Raw genomic sequence first — 19901 nt, 5'->3', positions numbered from 1 at the left:
TTTTGTTCTTTTTAACTGTAGTTTGTGCACAACTTGAGGCAAGAAAGACTCAAACAAAGATGGATTTGACAAACTGTACCTGTAGGTTTGCCCTTACAAAAGCCGGCACCTTCACCAAAGGTAAAGGGTTGGTCATCCAGCGCCATCATGTTCATGATGAAATCACAGATCACTGTTTGCATTTTCCAAACATCGCAGCAATAGGGCCTGGCCTCGAGCCTTTCTTTTGCAACTGGCATTAGGGCAATTTCTTCAGCAGCACAGCCATCTTCCTAGACTTTTAAAATACCTTGTATCGATGCTGACATTCAATATCCCCCCTAATGTTTAATGGGTCTGGGCAAACACATTAACTCCCTGAGCATTCAGTGGACCAAACCTAGCATCTTAAGTTAAATGTCTTATTATTATAATGATATGACAGCAATCATCAAGGTGATTTGGCCCACTTACAATGAAAATAACAAAAACATATTTTTCATGAGCTATGGTATGAGTATCGTATGTCTGGGTAGGGATCCTGCTTTCAAAATAATTGGTATCCCTTTCGAAGATCATATTTAGATCCCCTATAAAACATTCACATAGAGCTTATATTTTCGCTAATGTTTTTTGGGTGTGGTTATGGCCAACACTAAACAGTTTTGCTAAATAAAGTGTTCGATGGATCTCCTATAATGTCTCGACAGACATTACTATAATAATAAAACATGTCAAATAGTAAGAACCATGAGTAAGTTTAAAATACAAAATAAAAGTAAAACATTCTGAATATAAAAAACACATAGTAAATATGCAATAAATACAAATAAATAAATAAAATCTAGCATACCTAATAAGAAATAAAAAGGAAAGTACGAATAACTACAATAAAAAAAATAATATTAGGTAAAAGCCAAATCAAAAAGATGGGTCCTAATGGGGAACTGCACTTTTTTTTTTGAATTTTGCCGATTTTTCAAAAATTATGAGAGACAAGAAGACAATAGTTTTTTTATTTTATTTTTGTATTGTAACGTGTAAAAATCGACTAATTCTAGGTAGCTAGCAATGCAGATAATGGAAGCAATCAAATCTACCGCGAAATCACTTTAAAAATGCATTCAACAATGTCAACAATACTTAATTTACATTCCATAACCTTTATATCGTTATCTTAAGAGTGAACACTTAAACTTTTTTCCTAGCGTAGAAACAAATCGGCATGCTTCAGTCGTAAAAGCTAACTACAGCAACAGAAAAGCTAGCTTCTACGACAACACGAACTGCGTTTGAGTTTGTAATGCACAACACAATGTGCCAAGACACCAATCTGTACTGACTGAAAAACATAAACAATCATAGTATACTGTATGTAAAGTATTAGCCCACATCTCATGTTTTGTTTGTGCACAGCGAGCCCGACAGCATATGCTGATACACGCATGACGTGCTGCATGTATCATGATTAATATAAAATGCGTGACTCACTCGATGGACACTTGTCTCTTTGGTCCAGCTGGCTTGGGACATTTTTTCTGGTTTATTTGGGGTAAGCACACCATCTATGTCGAAATAGCTTGTCTCCAAATTACACATTTACAGCTTCGAGTCACTTTCACCTCACTCTCTCAACTTCCGTCTGCCCCAAGGATTCGTGTTTCTAGAAGCAACAATTCATCCTCCGTTTATTCAGCTTCAAAAAGATAAGGTTGTGAATCCTCATTTGTCCAAAAACAGTCGTCTTCGTTGTCTATTACCAAGTTTGCCATGATTAGAACACACACAAACGTTTTTTTGTCTTTAAGTAGGACACACATTGTTGCCAGAGTTTGGATGTGTGCTGCTATGGAAACAGAAATAAATGCGTGGAAGAAGTCAGTCTTGATTTAGTTTGATTAAAATGATCAAAATACAGTAAATATTGAACATATTACTTATTGTTATGAACGTGTCTGTTACTATATTACATATAGACTTGCAGTGTGTATACAAATGTTGGAGAGTTTTGAAGTTGTTTTAGATGATTTTGAAGGCTACAACAGTGACTCCCATTAGCTGCATCTTTCAAGCTTTTTTTTATCATCTTTAAAATCATGATAAAAAAAAGACATGTGTGTTCTTCTCAATCATAATGATTGTGAACGATAGGCAAAATTCCCCCAAAAAAGTGCAGTTCCCCTTTAAGCCTAAAGAGGCTTAAATGAGTACTTTGTTTTCCTTTTATTAATCAATACAACTACTATCAAAGTTATTCGATCAAGCGCATCAAGTTAATGCAAAGTGGAGCTGTCATTTATTTTGTATTAATTCATACTTAGAAAATGTTCTTAATTACCTGAAATGAAATGATTGGAACAAACACGGTATTGTCCATAGCACGTCACATTGGATCGATTGACTGCAGCAATCCATGCTCACGATAAAAGCTAGTTTTATACACGTCATCTGCAATATGACTACAACTGGATGAATGATCAGCAATAATGAGCATGTTTACAAACGAAGCCTCTCAATATGGCCATTGGCAATGCATTGTGGGAATGTAGAAAAATCCGAAGCACTATAATTGAACAGTAGTGACGAACATTGTTTTATCTGTTGTGGCCGCTTGTTGTCACCTGTCACTCACGGAGTTGCATTTATTTGGTTTAGAGATTTGGGTGGATTTTATTTTGAGCGCAGCATAAATTTGCTGTGCGCAGGGGACGCGTTAGCATTACGTAATTGTGCAGGCGCACACCTTAAAGGCCTACTGAAACCCACTACTACCGACCACGCAGTCTGATAGTTTATATATCAATGATGAAATCTTAACATTGCAACACATGCCAATACGGCCGGGTTAACTTATAAAGTGCAATTTTAAATTTCCCGCTAAACTTCCGGTTGAAAACGCCTTTGGATGATGATGTATGCGCGTGACGTAGCCAGTGTAACAGGAGTATCGGTTGCCCATTGAAGCCAATACAAAAAGCACTGTTTTCATCTCAAAATTCCACAGCATTCTGGACATCTGTGTTGGTGAATCTTTTGCAATTTGTTTAATGAACAATGGAGACTGCAAAGAAGAAAGTTGTAGGTGGGATCGGTGTATTAGCGGCTGGCTGTAGCAACACAACAAGGAGGACTTACTTGGATAGCAGACGCGCTAGCCAACGCTAGCCACCAACCGCATCTGTGATCGGGTGAAGTCCTTCGTCGCGCCGTCGATCGCTGGAAAGCAGGTGAGCACGGGTGTTGATGAGCAGATGAGGGCTGGCTGGCGTAGGTGGAGCGCTAATGTTTTATCATAGCTCTGTGAGGTCCGGTTTCTAAGTTGCTAAGTTAGCTTCAACGTCGTTAGCAACAGCATTGTTAAGCTTTGCCAGGCTGAGAATTATTAACCGTGTTGTTACATGTACATGGTTTAATAGTATTGTTGATCTTCTGTCTATCCTTCCAGTCAGGGATTTATTTATTTTGTTTCTATCTACATTTGAGCCAGATGCTATCACGTTAGCTCAGTAGCTAAAGAGCTTCGTCGATGTATTGTCGTGGAGATAAAAGTCACTGTGAATGTCCATTCCGCGTTCTCGACTCTCATTTTCAAGAGGATATAGTATCCGAGGTGGTTTAAAATACAAATCCGTGATCCACAATAGAAAAAGGAGAGAGTGTGGAATCCAATGAGCCAGCTTGTACCTAAGTTACGGTCAGAGCGAAAAAAGATATGTTTTGCACTGCATTCTAGTCCGTCACTCTAACGTTCCTCATCCACGAATCTTTCATCCTCGCTCAAATTAATGGGGTAATCGTCGCTTTCTCGGTCCGAATCGCTCTAGCTGCGTTGAAAACAATAGGAAAATATGAGGAAGCGAACAACTGACTACGTCACGCTACTTCCGGTAGGGGCAAGGTTTTTTTTTATCAGAGACCAAAAGTTGAGAACTTTATCGTCGTTGTTCTATACTAAATCCTTTCAGCAAAAATATGGCAATATCGCGAAATGATCAAGTATGACACATAGAATGGATCTGCTATCCCCGTTTAACTAAAAAAATGTAATTTCAGTAGGCCTTTAAAGGGAACATTGCTGATGTTTCAGGTGAGTAATAAGGTTTGATGTGTTGACACGTAATGATATTTCCCTTCTTGCGGAACATTTGGCGCAAATAGTCTGCAAAAAGTCCTCCTTAGAATTAGTGATAAAGTCATGTTTGTTTATAATGAGCTCAGGAGTTGACAACAGCTTTACAGCGAGGCAAGCAGGAGTAAATGAGCGCTTAATTTACTCACCTTAACCCACGTACAGCACAATGTAGTCTCACCTTATTCAATAATTTTGATTTTTAGGAGCTATTCTTTATTGTATCCTCATAGTGGCCCGATAATCATTGTGCACCCCAGGGTACGTTCACAGTCCCATACTCTGGTTCAGAAGAGAAAAAAAAAAAAAAGATTGATGGTATAGGTTGCATTAAACACTTGTAATTGTGTCAGCTTTTAGTTAATCATATGCATAAAGTCATTGTCCGATGGTCTCACAAGCCCAAAACAACATGGTGTGTTTCCGATCCACACTTGTAGGACTTTCCTTTCTATTCCAGATGTTTTAGCAGCTCGCAATTTATCAACTGATATGTAACGAAGAGGATATAAATCATAGAAATTACATCAAAAAAGTACCTGGATTACAAGGCATTTGTAATGACTTGGCCAAACTGTGCCATATTTAGCAGCACGACCGCTTTGTTACAAAAGAGGTCCTTTATGTATGAATAACTTCTGTATTTACGCTTCTTGACTGATATTTAACTCTTATTTTTTCACGATTTTCACTCAGCTTGCTGGGCATTGCTATGCATCTCCGAGTTACAGTTACATTTGGTGACACACCCCAGTGCTTTGGTCCGTCGGTGCGCACTTGCTTTACTCAGGACGAGTGTGTGCTGGCAGGCGGACCCAGACTAGCCAGCACACCCTATCAGGGACCACTTAACCTTGAGGGAGGGCCCCAGGCCCCCCTCCCAACCTCAACAATCTCCCCCCGCCAGTTTGCCTACGCAGAAAACAAAGTTTATATATATATGTGTGTGTAAAACTGAAAACACAGTTTGAAAAACATATATATCATAATTTCATTCAACAGAACAGCAACAATGCAAAAATATCACCCATTTTAGAAAATAATTTTGTTCATGAATACATCTCCTTTGTACCGAGCCCCTAAAGCAGACCTGGGCATTGTACGGCCCGCAGGCCGCATCCGGCCCTTTGTGCATCTCTGTCCGGCCCGCGTGAGGCCAATCATAAATTACAAAATACATTTCAAAATGTATCTATGTCGAGTGTGCAATACAACGGTGCTGCTTTTGTTTTGAAAAGCGTTATTTGTTTTACTTCCATGTGGACGTATGCGCGTGTGCGATTGTGAGTGAATTGAACGGCGCAATCACAAATTACAAAATAAAGTTTAAAAAACATCTATGTCGTGCGCGCAATACAACTGTGCTGCTTTTATTTTGAAATGTGTTATTTATGCCGTATGTCCGGGGGGAACCTGTGAGTGAAGGTGCATGGAGACAAGTGATGAGACGCTAAAAAAAGAAAAGTTGATGAGGAATGGCGTGTTTTCAACAAGACATGGACTGGCAAGTATTTCTTTACATAAATTAATGGTAAAGCCGTGTGCTTAATTTGTGGTACACAGCTTGCTGTGTTTAAAGAATATCATTTGAATCGCCACTACACAAAGAAACACGAGGGAAAATACCGGAATGTGTCTGATGAAGCGCACGCAAGGGAGGCCAATGCGTAGATGGTAAAACTGCAAACCCAACAAGGACTTTTTGCCATATTTCACACCCCCAGAGATGCAGCCGTCAGGACAAGTTTCGTCATTTCTCACAAAAGCGCCAGAAAAAGTACAGCGTTTTCTGACGGAGAGTTTATTAAGGAGTGCTTATTGGACTTTGTTGCGCTGTATGCCCGCGGAGACATGGACTGTTTTTCGCTAACTTTGGATGAGAGCTGCGATGTACATGACACCGCCCAGCTGCTCATCTTCTTACGTGGGATAACTGCAGACTTTCAAATCACGGAGTAGCTGGCAGCCATGCAGTCATTTAAAGAGACAACCACAGGTAATGACTTGTTCACATAGGTAAATGCGTGTTTGGACATGTTAGGACTGAAATGGGACAAGCTGGCAGGTGTGACAATCCAATCCACTTTATTTATATAGCACATTTAAACAACAAAATGTTTCCAAAGTGCTGGACAACAATATTAAAAAAAATATTCAAATATTATCCTTAGCTCCACCAATGACTGAATAAAAAGAAAAAACAATTACATATAAAACCAATATAAAATGAATATGATTAAAAACTATTTTTAACAACAGATGGTTGTCCAAATCTGATGGGGAAAAATGTTGGATAATGCAGGATAAAGTGACCATCAAAAGCAATCTGCTTTTGTATAAAGTTAAGTTAGGTTAAATTAAATTATTATTATTATTATTAATTATTATTATTATTATTATCATCATTATTATTTATCTTACGGTATATCAAAAATAATATTGAGCAAAATATAATTGAAATATTGTCGTGTGGCTCTCCAGCAGTGCTCGGGTTGCTTATGCGGCCCCCGGTGAAAATTAATTGCCCACCCCTGCCCTAAAGGGACATGGATGTTTTGCGAGCTCTCGCAATACTTTTTGCGAGCTCTCGCAAAAGGTTTTTTTCCTATGTCAGTGAACCGGAAGTGAAACAGACACAGCGATGGAGGAGCGGGAGCATGCGGGAGCCTACCCATCATCTGTGCTCTGTTGTGGGACAATAATACGATTTGATGTATTTTTATGTTCGGCCAATACTAAAATAGAAATCAAAAAAATTCTAGCTATACTATACCCGCGGATGATGGGTAGGCTCCTCCATCGCTTGGTCTGTTTCACTTCCCATTCACCATCGCTGTGTCTGTTTTACTTCCGGTTCACTGACAAAGGATAAAAACCTTTTGCGAGATCTCGCAATACTTTTGTTTCCCTCCATGTCCCTTTAGGGGCTCCGTACCCTTGCAACGGAATAAATAGCCAGTCATAAGGCGACCTGGGAGACTGCCTGTGTTTTAGCTCAATGGTAGTACGCTGGTTATTCACACAGGCGATGTGGGTTTGAGCCCCACTCTGAGCAGCAGGAAAAATCTACGCAGCCGAGAGAGAGAGTACACAATTTCTAGACGAAGCTGAGCTGTTAGTGATTTACAGCTATGAACACCAATCATTGCATTCCGCCGTCAAAATCGGGGGCCCCTGATTGAGTAGGGCTCCTGGGTGTTTTAGCCTAGGTAAGCCTGTGCAGTAAGGTGGCTTTGCACACTATTGACAATTTTCAAGGCTCTAACATGAAAGCACGTATTGCCATTCTCAAAGAGTGGCGTGTCCTGCTGTGCCCCCTATCTGAAGAACTCACAGGTGCCTCCGTCTTGCTTGTGACATAAAAAAAAAAGAAATAACAGAAGGAACTTTATTTGTATTCCTAAAGATATTTGTTTTGCTTTGTTTAGTTGACTTTTTGCCTCTTCCACAGTGGCCAATCATGAAAATATAATGATGATGTCATCATCTAACATTCTAACGTGTCCAATTTTACAAGTAACAAAGTCAAAAATCTATCTGCAAAACACCATAGCAAGTCATACCTCATATTAAAGTTCACAAGGAAGAGTTTCTTCAACTTTTTGTCAATGCACCCTCAACTATTTACGCAAAAGACAAAATAAATCAATCAAAATTGACAGTTTATAGGCATCATAGGGTTGCAGCAGAGTTAAGCATGAATCACTAAGTGAATTACCATATTTTCTGGACTATGAGGTGGCGACTTGTCCAGGGTGTACCCTGCCTTCCGCCCGATTGTAGCTGAGATAGGCTCCAGCGCCCCCCGCGACCCCAAAAGGGACAAGCGGTAGAAAATGGATGGATGGATGGATATAGAGCGCACCAGTATATAAGCCACACCCACTACATTTTAGAAGAAATAATTTCCCATATATTAGCCGCACCAGATTATAAACCACATATATATACCTGTATATGTTGTGAAATTAGTTATTTACACAGAAAGATTGTGTAAAGGTTTATTTTCATACCTTAACTGTTTCCAAACGGTGTTTGTGACATCGCAGTAAAACGGCAGATCAAACAAAAGAGAAGTCATCATCATGGACACACTAGATGCGGAAGCTAGCTCTCCAATCAGCTAAACAGACTCAATAACTCCACAGTTTTGGTGAGTTTACGAAACTCAAGCAATACAAAAAGAATGTCATTGTAAATTAATGGTACAAACAAAGAAAATTGTAAACGTATTAGCAAATTAGCTGATGCTAACGACGCTAGCGTCATTACGATAAGATAGCACGAAGAAATATCCATGAAAACACTCATACAGACATCACACATGCGACGGTTTACTAGGTAAGAATGTATTTATTTATACTGTAAAACCTACTAACGTTGCTTGGAGCGTTGAAGGATGAATCCATACGAGTAGAAACTCTATGGATGGATAGAAGACAGAATTTCCGGTTGAAAGCTCAGTCTAAACAGAAGGGCAGTGCAGCACCTGCAGTGAGCAAACTCGTCCAAAAGATGGCGCCATAGCAGAAACAATAACTCATTTTCAGTGTGTTTGCTTGTTTTTGTTTTTTTAAACTATTTGTATTATGTCCGTCAGCGAAGAAAAATCCATACATTTGCCACACCGTTTTATAATCCGCACGATTTGAAGTGTAAGAAAAATGTAGCAGTAGTACGGTATTTACGGTATTGTTTTACTGTACTGTTATCATTTTTCAACCTGACCTGTATGGCAGCAAAAATCCTGCAATATGCTAAATTACAGTGTGGTATAAAACACAATCTAAAATAAAAGCTGCAATTTTTATGTTACACATCAAGTGGAATAGTTCTCCAATAAATACAATTCTCAAATAAAAAATAAACAGAAAGAAGGAAATAATATAAAAGTATAAACATGTAGAGTATAGTATAGAATACTACAGTATAGTATAGTATACCGTATTTTTCGGACTATAAGTCGCTCCGGAGTATACGTCGCACTGGCTGAAAATGCACAATAAAGTAGAAAAAAAACATATATACGTCCCACTGGAGTATAAGTCGCATTTTTGGGGGAAATGTATTTGATAAAATCCAACACCAAGAATATACATTTGAAAGGCAATTTAAAATATATAAAGAATAGTGAACAACAGGCTGAATAAGTGTACGTTATATGACGCATAAATAACCAACTGAGAACGTGCCTGGTACTGTATGTTAACGTAACATATTATGGTAAGAGTCATTCAAATAACTATAACATATAGAACATGTTATACGTTTACCAAACAATCTGTCACTCCCGATCGCTAAATAACATAAAATCTTCCTCCTCGGTGTCGCTCCTGGTATGCGGTGCTAGCGTCCATTCTTTCTGCTGCTCGATCGCCGTTTTCTGCTGCATATTTCACTACGTCCATCTTGTAATCTGCAGTATATAATTTCCTTTTCGGTGCCATTTTAGTTCAGTCCTTCTCAGTTTTTATAAGTTACCGTCAACGTTGATGTGATCCATTTTAATAGCTCCGGCAGTAGCATATAGCATATAGCAGTTAGCATTTCAAAACCCACAATGCACTTCTGCCATGACCCGCCCCCGCCAAATTCTTATTGGTTGGCGTGTGCGTGACGATTGTTGGCGTGTGCGTGACGATTGTTGACGTGTGAGTGACGATGGCTGCCATTTGCTTCGTCGCTCAGGCGAATGAGATAAATAATATTATTTGATATTTTACAATAATGTGTTAATAATTTCACACATAAGTCGCTCCGGAGTATACGTCGCACCCACGGCCAAACTATGAAAAAAACTGTGACTTATAGTCCGAAAAATACGGTAGTTTATAATACAGTAAGTAGGGCTGTCAAAGTTAACTCGTGATGAATCACAAAACATTATCGCAAGAATCATGTATAAACGCAGATTATCCGCACTTGTTCCTTTACCTTATGGTTAGTTATGTTAGGTTGGTATATGTCAGTGCAAAGATTAGAAGGTGACTGACTGGTGTGCTTGCTTTAAAAATTGCACTTTAAAATAAAACCTGACAGTACTTCAGATTAAACTGGTAGCAAGTCTTAAATAAATAAAGGCGACATGCATTCAGGTAAAACATTACAAACAAGTTCCTGTATAATATTCTGACAATAAAACTGCTTTTTTGTCAAAATTATGGGATATTCTTTTAAAGTTATTTTAAATATACATGCAAGTAATTTACTGTGATTCATCGTGATACATCAAAATGCAAAAGTGTGATTATTATCATGTAAATATTTGACAGCACTAATTAGAGATGTCCGATAATGGCTTTTTTGCCGATATCCGATATACCGATATTGTCCAACTCTTAATTACCGATTCCGATATCAACCGATACCGATATATACAGTCGTGGAATTAACACATTATTATGCCTAATTTTGTTGTGATGCCCCGCTGGATGCATTAAACAATGTAACACGGTTTTCCAAAATAAATCAACTCAAGTTATGGAAAAAATGCCAACATGGCACTGCCATATTTATTATTGAAGTCACAAATTGCATTATTTTTTTTAACATGCCTCAAAACAGCAGCTTGGAATTTGGGACATGTTCTCCCTGAGAGAGCATGAGGAGGTTGAGGTGGGCGGGGGGATTGAGGTGTGGGGTGGGGTAGCGGGGGTGTATATTGTAGCGTCCCGGAAGAGTTAGTGCTGCAAGGGGTTCTGGGTATTTGTTCTGTTGTGTTTATGTTGTGTTACGGTGCGGATGTTGTCCTGAAATGTGTTTTTCATTCTTGTTTGGTGTGGGTTCACAGTGTGGCACATATTTGTAACAGTGTTAAAGTTGTTTATACGGTCACCCTCAGTGTGACCTGTATGGCTGTTGACCAAGTATGCATTGCATTCACCTGTGTGTGTGTGAAAAGCCGTAGATAGCAGTGCTTTTAAGGTTTATTGGCGCTCTGTACTTCTCCCTTCGTCCGTGTACCACTCCGTACAGCGGCGTTTTAAAAAGTCATACATTTTACTTTTTGAAACCGATACTGATAATTTCCGATATCACATTATAAAGCATTTATCGGCCGATAATATCGGCAGTCGGATTTTATCGGACATCTCTAGCACTAATAATACGATAATGTTTCTTTTTAGGAATGTGCAACAATGCAACGCTTTGAACGGTCTTAATTATAATTACATTTTCAGGAAATTATAGTTCTCTATTGCCTTTGTGATATACTGATCCAGGCCAAGTTTCATTTTAAATTTTAAATAAGTCACAGGTGTATAAAAAAAACAACCTGCAGGCCGCAAATGGCCTCCGGGCCACACTTTGTACGCAACAAATCTAACTACTGCCAACATCACAGCATAGATCTAAGTCAACTCTGTGATTGGCTTCTTGGCAGCGCTGCTCACCCCAGTGTCGCACCACCTTCCGTCAGACAATTTCAATTAACTTTTAACACCCACAGAACTATTACATACACAGCCGGCGGCTTTCCAACTCGCTTCTGCAGTCAAAGAAACAAACTGTGTGGTCATTACACAGGAAAATGTGAAGCCACACACGATGCAATATGTGTTTTCATTTTTTTAAAAGAGGGGAGAGATCTCTACAGTGTGATGTACCTAAGACAATACTACACTAATAAATATAAATGTTGCAAAAGTCAGAACAACAAAATATAATAATAAGAACATGTTATTCACGATGGAAAAGTCTCTATTAATGTAATATACTGCCTGAAACCTGATAATGAAATTTAAGATACTAAGAAATGCAGTTATTTGCCATTATGGAGGTAATTATTATTAACTATGAGAGCGGCTCCACACAGTGTATCGAGACAAGGCCTGGGCGATAAGGCCTAAATTTAAAATAATTTTATTTTTCACAAACAAATGGATTTACAATTTTTTCAGATTTTTTTCATTGAATACAAATGACAAAGATAATTCAAAGCAAATATGTCATTTATTTAATCGACAACTAGTAGTTTCAAATGACACTGCATACATTACATCTTATTTCTGGCAACATTTTAATTTGTATAATGCTGTTCTTTTTAGACCAGATACAAATTGTACTTTTTATGTAATAATTTTCAAATAATTAAAATAAGGGCTTCCCTATTGAATTGGCACTTACTTCACATTTGGTGAAGAAGCCAGGTGATAGGTCAGTGACTGTAAACAAAACAATTCAAAATAGTGTGCGCTCACAGACATATGTCGCCAAAGACATGCTGCCATTTAATACTGTTATAAGACTGGCGTGTTTTAAAAGTGCTGTCATGTTGTCATGTCTTGTCGGTGTTCCTCACTCGGAATCTGCCAAACTTAATTTTGTTTTGCATATGAGCTGTTAATATATCTGTTTAAACTGTAGTGTTTATAATGGTACTTTGCATTTTGGTTTAGGAAGATCCTAACTTGATTGTCAGTTAAGCAATGTACAACTCTATCTCTGCCTACATGTTCAATATTGAAGTGATACTTTGTTTGTCAATACTTTATTTAGCTATTTTTTATTTTTGTTATAATTGTGTATACTTAAGCCCGCTTATCCCCTCCTTAAGACATGTTATTTATTAATAATGAATTAATTGTATTAAATAAGTGCAACATTTGGCTAACAGACAAAGCATATTGTATTGTTATGTTTAGTTTTTTTAACTTGGAGATTTAAACATTTTCATTACAATACAAGTTTATTGTACATGCATTATTATTATGTATTATCTTTTAATCAATGGTTAATTTGGTCTTATAACAATAACCGTAACAACATCGTTAATAATTTGGCAATAATTTGTAGGTCAATATATATTGATTGATTGAATGATTGATTGATATATTTTTATTTCAAATATGCATAAAAACAAGAGCAAGCCTGATCCAATACAGTGTTATAGCCTTAACAGCCATTATAACAACATGAAAAAAATGGAGAATAAAAAACAAAAACAAATGAGCATTGGACTTTCTTTTTCTTTTTTTTTTACATATTTGAAAAGGAGTGAGAAGAATTTCACACGTATTTAATCCCACCCCTTTTCTTTAAATCATAAATTACTCTGAGCTAGAACTACCTGTTCAGGACTGATCCCCACACCAGCATCCGCTCCAAGGCTAGTTCCCACACCAGCACCCGCTCCAAGGCTGGTTACCACACCAGCACCCACTCCAAGTCTGGTTCCCACACCAGCATCTGCTCCAAGGCTGGATCCCACACCAGCACCTGCTCCAAGGCTGGTTACCACACCAGCACCTGCTCCAAGGCTGGTTCCCCCACCAGCACCTGCTTCAAGGCTGGTTCCCGAACCAGCACCTGCTCCAAGGCTGGTTCCCGAACCAGCACCAGCACCCAGACTGGTCCTTGGTCCAGTACCAGCTCCAGGACTGTCCCCCGTACCAGCACCTGCACCCAGACTGGTTCCCGTGTCAGCGGCTCTGGCTTCAGCACCATGGCCAGCGCCCACTTCTGCTCCACTGCCAGCCAATGCTTCAGCACCTTGGCCACCAACCTCAGCCTGCTGCCTCGTCTCTGGCTTCGACATCGCCCTCCACGTCCCTGGCTTCGACGACATCATCCTCCTCGCTTCTGGCGGACCTCTCCACAGCGCCGCCATCCTCCCCGTCTCCAGCATCGTCGCCCCTGCGACCTCCGGCTGGCCGGCCGCACAGGCGGCCATCAGGCGCCCGCACGCTCCGCCTTCTGCGGCCAGTGCATTGACGCTTGTTGCGCCAACAGCAGCGCCGCCCAGGACAGAGACAAGAAACTCAGAGGCTGCTGGGGTCCTGGCGCCACTCGCATCCGCAATCCCAACGGCCAAGAAGGTGGCCGTTCCTTGGTCGCCCGCCTTGCCACCACCACCAGACTTGTCCCCGGTGGATTTGGGGACACGTGGGCCAGCGACCCACCACAAGTTCACCTCTCCATCCTCCCTTGACTTTTGTTCTTCTGATTTGTGTCATAGGACATCTGGAAGCTGTCCATAGTAGGGGGGTACTGTCATGGCCCGGGCGCATGTCAGTGCGCATTCATCTGTGCGCTGCGCTGAGCGCAGCTCCGACAGCGTGCGCCAGACCGGCGGCATCAAGCAGCTGCAATCAATCGCCGGCAATCAGCACACCTGGAGCTGATGATCAGACCTTCCTTTATAAGCCTGCTCAACCTGCTATCCCGCGCCGGAACGTAACCTTCTGCTGGCGTACAGTAAGCGATCATCGTGCTTTATGCAATCTTGCTCTCTCTCTCTGTGTTTTTCTTCGCTGTCATTTTTGATTATCTCGTGTCCTCTTTGTCGATCCTACTGCAGACCTCTGTTTCCGCGTTGACGTTGCTGTATGTCTCGTCAGTCCTTGTCCCCCCTGCTTCCCGGACTGCCTCTTGGATTTCAACCTCCCGCTTGGACATGGACCTCTGACGCCTCGCTATTCGCCCTGACTACTTGCCTGCTCTCGGACATACGAGCCTGCCCAGCACCTTTTGGACTCGCCTCTCGCTCATCACTCTGGTAACACTCAGCAATTAATTCCTACACAGAGTCTTACACCATACACACATGGAATTTTGTCACACTCCATTCTCTAGTTGATTTATAGTTTATTTGATATTACTGGTTGTTATTACATATTTAGTGTATATACTATATATATAATAAAACATAGAGCTTCTACTCCCCCTTGTGGTCTGTGCCGTCTATACTCCTCCTGCAAACGTAACAAACATCCTTTGATATTTTTATAGCTGCATGCTGGATGAGTTAAGGGGCTGATTAAAACACATTTAATTGATGCGTTTTGGTGTCCTTACCTGTTGTTTTTAATGCAGTTTTTGTTGTTTATTTTCAAATATATATTTTTAACAGACCTCCTATTAGAAAATCTCCTTGAAATATGTATTGTTTTGTGTCTTGAGCACAGTGGCTGCAGCCTCTCTCTCATGAGCGCATGTGCAGCGCACAAAAAAAGTTGGTTTCATTGTGGATGCACGAAATTGCTTCTAAAACACCCATAAAAAGTAGTATATGTCTGCTGCTTGTTTGATAGCAAAACACCACAGGTAAGAGCATTATAACATGAATGTGCAGTAAATGATTGAGTGTCTCTATGGTGAAAGCTGCATAGTAGACGCAAAAAAACCCATTAAATAAGGCGGTCTGCACCACTTATGAATAGCACTTGCAAAGTTAGTAATAGTACACACAATTTTATAGATTGCACATACTGTTTAGCATGTGGTATTTGAATCTTAGTAAATCAGGCCCTATATGTATAACATTTGTATTTTTGACAGTTCTCATATGTTGACAAGCATACGTAGCTACAGTATTTCTGCGCAACAGACAGTTTGCACGTCCTTTCTAGACGTACTAAATAAAGACTAAAATAAAGCCACAGAACAATTTCAGCCTTTTTAGATCACACTGCGTCTGCTAAAAAATTATATTTACGTTTTCTCCTCCCAGTATTGGAATGATTAGCAAATATGTTCTGCATATTCATGAAGACAGACAGACTAAATTGATTGTGCTCATTATTTTGCCTACTTAGGAGACGAAATCCTCTGCGCACAAGTTTAGTAGATCAGCTTTGCATGTGCTATCAAGTTTGATGTTTTAATACACGTAAACCATTAGTAGATCAGGCCCATACTGGATTCCAATCCATATAAGACACAAATAAGACTCAGTTTAAGACTTAGTTTAGGCCAAAAATATGTAAAATATGCTTTTATCGTCCAAAAGAAAAAACATGTTTCTAAATATGCTCAATATTTTGAAAAAAATGCCATGTGATAACTCATGAATATAATTGAATATGGATAATACCAAGTGTCGGCATGCTTTATTAAGACACTAACAAATCCTGTGCTGCGAAAGTGCAAACAGTCTTGCCCCCCTTTATGATGGATGGTGTGTTTGCAGACACTGCTAAACTATGCAGACCATTATTTCTTGGGAAAGCACTGAAAGAGCAAGGTACCATGAGGTAACGATAAGAAATGATTGACTAAACCAAAACAGAAGTCCTTCATCAGAGGCAGTCAGCTGACATTAGAGCGCAACCATTGTGGGACATCTAAATGGCAGTAGCGAGCTGCATCTGCAAGTAAGAAGATCAAGTGCATCCTTTTAGGCAAGGTAGGCGAGAAAAACTAGTAGTCATTAAGAATATCTCCCGGACATGTTGTGACTCATCTCCTGCTGAAATCAGGTAGCAAACTTGAACAGGGAGGGATACTTGCCTTGTGCAGCTCTTAGATAGGATTTATAAAGCTAAGACGCACTCAGACAGAGACACAGGCGCTATGATGCTCACAGCGCATCCACCAACTCAACTCACAAATAGTGACAGATAGAGCAGCAGATGCCAGAAATACAGAGAGGACAGGTACATCTCATGCCAATTTGACTAAATAGGAGCTGAATGTGGGAGCGTAAACACACTTCTGCACTGGCCTTTCACAGTCAGTGAGAAACACAAATCTAGAGCGCATATTCTGCACAAATAGATGGCTCTGGATACAGTCCAGAATCCCAGAAACGGGGAATCCACTCAGAGAGGCTCTTTCCTCTTCTTCTCTTGACAATATCATGATTACCCTTTTTATTTTATCACGGCTCGTTCCGTTTTATTCTTCCTTTTTATACTCCTGTTTCAGCTTTAGATTACATGATCTATGAAATCAGACAGGCGAGAAATTCTAGGGTAAAGTCTGTTTTAAAAAAAAAAAAAAATGCTAGCTGAGTAATGTTACTGTAGATACTGTGGTGGTGTGGTTTTGATCATTATCCCTAAATGTTTACAATGTGATTTTCCTTTAACCAACGATGTTTCAAAGTTGTTTAACAAAAAAAGGTGTTTTTTGACTGTTCATTTGTACGGCAATGGCTAATTAGGGAATAAAACTTATTTTTTTCCCCAGTTTTTTTAAACCGGTTTTCAAACTTTTGGAAAATGGCAATGTTGCAAAAATGTGCACCTATTCTGTTTATAAAATATAATTCATACAGTTCACATTTATTAGAACATTTTGTGTAAACAAACACATACTGTTCTAAAGACAAGCTAATACAGTGAACCTCGGGATATAGGTTTAATTGGTTCTGTGACACAGCTCGAACCTCGAAAACCATGTATTGCAATGCAGTGCTGCCCATTGAAATTAATTGGAATCTATTTTTTGGCACCCCAAAAAGGAGCACCGTTTTAAAATGTAACATGTTTTAAAAAGAAAAACTAACATTTACTTCAGTAGTTTTATAAAGTATCCATCCATCCATTTTTATACCGTTTATCCTTATTAGGGTCACAGGTAAACTGGAGCCTAACCCAGTTGACTTCAGGCGAGGGGTGGGGTACACCCTTGATTGGTCGCCAGCCAATCACAGGGCTAGTATAGAGAATCAACCATTCACATTCATATTCACACCTATGTTAGGTAGGTAGGTAGGTCTTTATTGTCATTCAACAAGTACAACAAAACTTGGTTTTCAGCACCAACCCGTTCAAGATTAGACAAACAGTGTACAGGGTTACAGAACAGGAACGCTGATGGGTTGCCACAAGGCGCCCCGTAAAAGACGGGAAAAAGGTAAACGCTGGGGGAGGATGAGTAAAAAAATACAATCTAGACATATACAACATTTCGAGACTTGCAACAGAGAGGATGGAGTGGGGGCCACGGCGGTAGGCTGCAGCTCTTCAGGCGCTGCCCATCCGTCCATCACCCCTAAGGGATTTGCGTCAATGGCGTTGGATGGGGGTGGGGTATGTCTGTGTGGCGTATATTTTTGTGGATGCATGTGTGTGTGCAAGCCTGCCGCGTGTCTCTATTCCGCGGCCTTGATGTCGTGCAGCCGCTCGTCCAAAGTCAACAACAACAGGTGTGTGTCCATGAGACAATGGACAATTCAGAGTATCTAATTAACCTAACATGCATATTTTACTGAAGTAATTTTATGATAATGTACAACATTGACACTGAAGAGCTGACTCCTAAGGTATCTACTTCGAGCTGCTTTTGTCAAACATAACATCAGCAGCTTGAGCCATTCATCCTTGTCCCTCTTTCTCTCCTAAATTCAGCTTCTTCTAGCACTGTTCTTCACACTCACTTTCTTCATTTCTATGATTGGAAAAACAAAATTATGTCTGTCTAGCTAGAAGCTAATGCTAAAAAGTAAGACCAGTTGTTCAGATCGGATCTTATGTGGTTCACTGTGGCATTTTTGTACGCTAATTAATGGTTGGGAGTCTCATAACTTTTGCTCACAACCTAAAGCATAACAATTCGCCGATAGACAGCTCGTATCCCAAAAAACTTGTCAGCCAGGGCACTTGTATCCACAGGAACCACTGTAATAACTATAGGCATAAAACAAGGCTATTTAAGAGCGAGTACCCTACAGTGTCGGTATGCCATTCAAATCAGAGTCAGATAGTTACTGTTAGATTTGCACCCCTAAATTTCACCAAGTGTGTATTCGTTACATTACGGTTGTGCTGCACGTTTGCTGTGTCCTCCATGCTCTGCCAGCACTGATCAGAGCACAGCACAGCTCTGCTCCGCCAGACAGCTTGCAGTAGCGATGTCACCAAGAAGTTATTGCGGTAAAATTGCGACCATTCGTGCGAGACGTTTGGTATGTGGGAAAAATTCAACAACAAACAGGCAGAAGATCCAGTTGGAAAAGGAGAAGAGGGGTAGACTTGCTTGGATTTTTAAAAACATTTTTTTTAGATGTTTGTACTTTTGACATGGGTAAATAACCTATTATTAAACATGGAGTGTTTTATTTTGAAAATCAACTGGATTTGTTTTGTTTTTCCGTGTTGTAGGGCTGCACAATTAATCAACATTGAACCTACATTGAGGTTTTAATCACTGCAATCCTATATCAGCCTATTAAAAAGTGTAATCAACCAAATTCTAAAATGAGATACGATGGGATACTCTGCTCAATAGGATAGTACTGTCTGACAATTGGGGACTTGACTCAACATCATCCCTGTGTGCTTGGTTAAACATAGACAACACCAATGAGGCAGACTCTTCTGTTGACTTGCATGCCCCCACCAAAACATGGCATGTGAATATCATAACACGAAGTGTTATTTTCAGCTAATTAAAATGAATGAATGAGAAAACGGTTTAAATTAACTCTAGGATCTTTTGTTATGCACTGTTAATTGTCTCAATTATTTGTCCTGCTAGAAATAATAGATTTCCTAGGGAGTTTACCTCACTGCATATTACTTTCTTATTCAAATATTCTCATGCCAATCTTTTTTTCTTTTTTTTTAAATTAAGCATAACCTCCAAATTGCAAGCATTTGAGTACATTGCATCTTATGTCAAGGACTTCTTTGTCTTGGAACAATGTACAATACTAATGGAGAAATTCAATTGAACACTCCAGTACATTGTAAGATGCAAAAAAAGGCTGGTATCTCCATTTATTGTGAATAGGGATGGCGACCTTGAATCGATAAAGTAGCAACTCCTGGTATCAAAGAATTGATACCGGTACTTAACTGCACCAGTTCAGGCATCTGGTCACAATGCCCCCCGAACGCCTCCCTGGGGAGGTGTTTAGGGCGCGTCCAATCGATAGGAGACCACGGAGAAGACCCAGGACACAGTGGAGAGACTATGTCTTCCAGCTGGCCTGGGAACGCCTCGGGATCCCCTGGGAAGAGCTGGACGAAGTAGCTGGGGAAAGGGAAGTCTGAGATTCTCTGCTTAGGCTGCTGCCCCCACGACTTGACTTCAGATAAGCTGAGGAAGATGGATGGCTGGATGA

At 39.9% G+C, this 19901-nt stretch overlaps 1 protein-coding gene across 1 annotated transcript in view; it reads right to left on the bottom strand.

Annotated features, from left to right (window-relative positions):
• LOC133656976 (cadherin-23-like) overlaps nt 1–13555 on the bottom strand; it is a 379926-nt gene extending 366371 nt beyond the window's left edge. The window contains exons 1-2 of the mRNA XM_062057866.1: nt 13388–13555; nt 13257–13327 (exon numbers count right to left, since the gene is read on the bottom strand). Of these exons, the coding sequence (XP_061913850.1) occupies nt 13257–13327; nt 13388–13555 (239 nt within the window). The remainder of the gene's footprint in view (nt 1–13256; nt 13328–13387) is intronic.
• Between the last annotated feature and the right edge of the window lie 6346 nt (nt 13556–19901).

The sequence above is a fragment of the Entelurus aequoreus genome, linkage group LG09, assembly GCF_033978785.1.
Source record: "Entelurus aequoreus isolate RoL-2023_Sb linkage group LG09, RoL_Eaeq_v1.1, whole genome shotgun sequence".
Taxonomy (NCBI): Eukaryota; Metazoa; Chordata; class Actinopteri; order Syngnathiformes; family Syngnathidae; genus Entelurus; species Entelurus aequoreus.
This window is presented reverse-complemented; position numbering and strand designations above follow the sequence as displayed.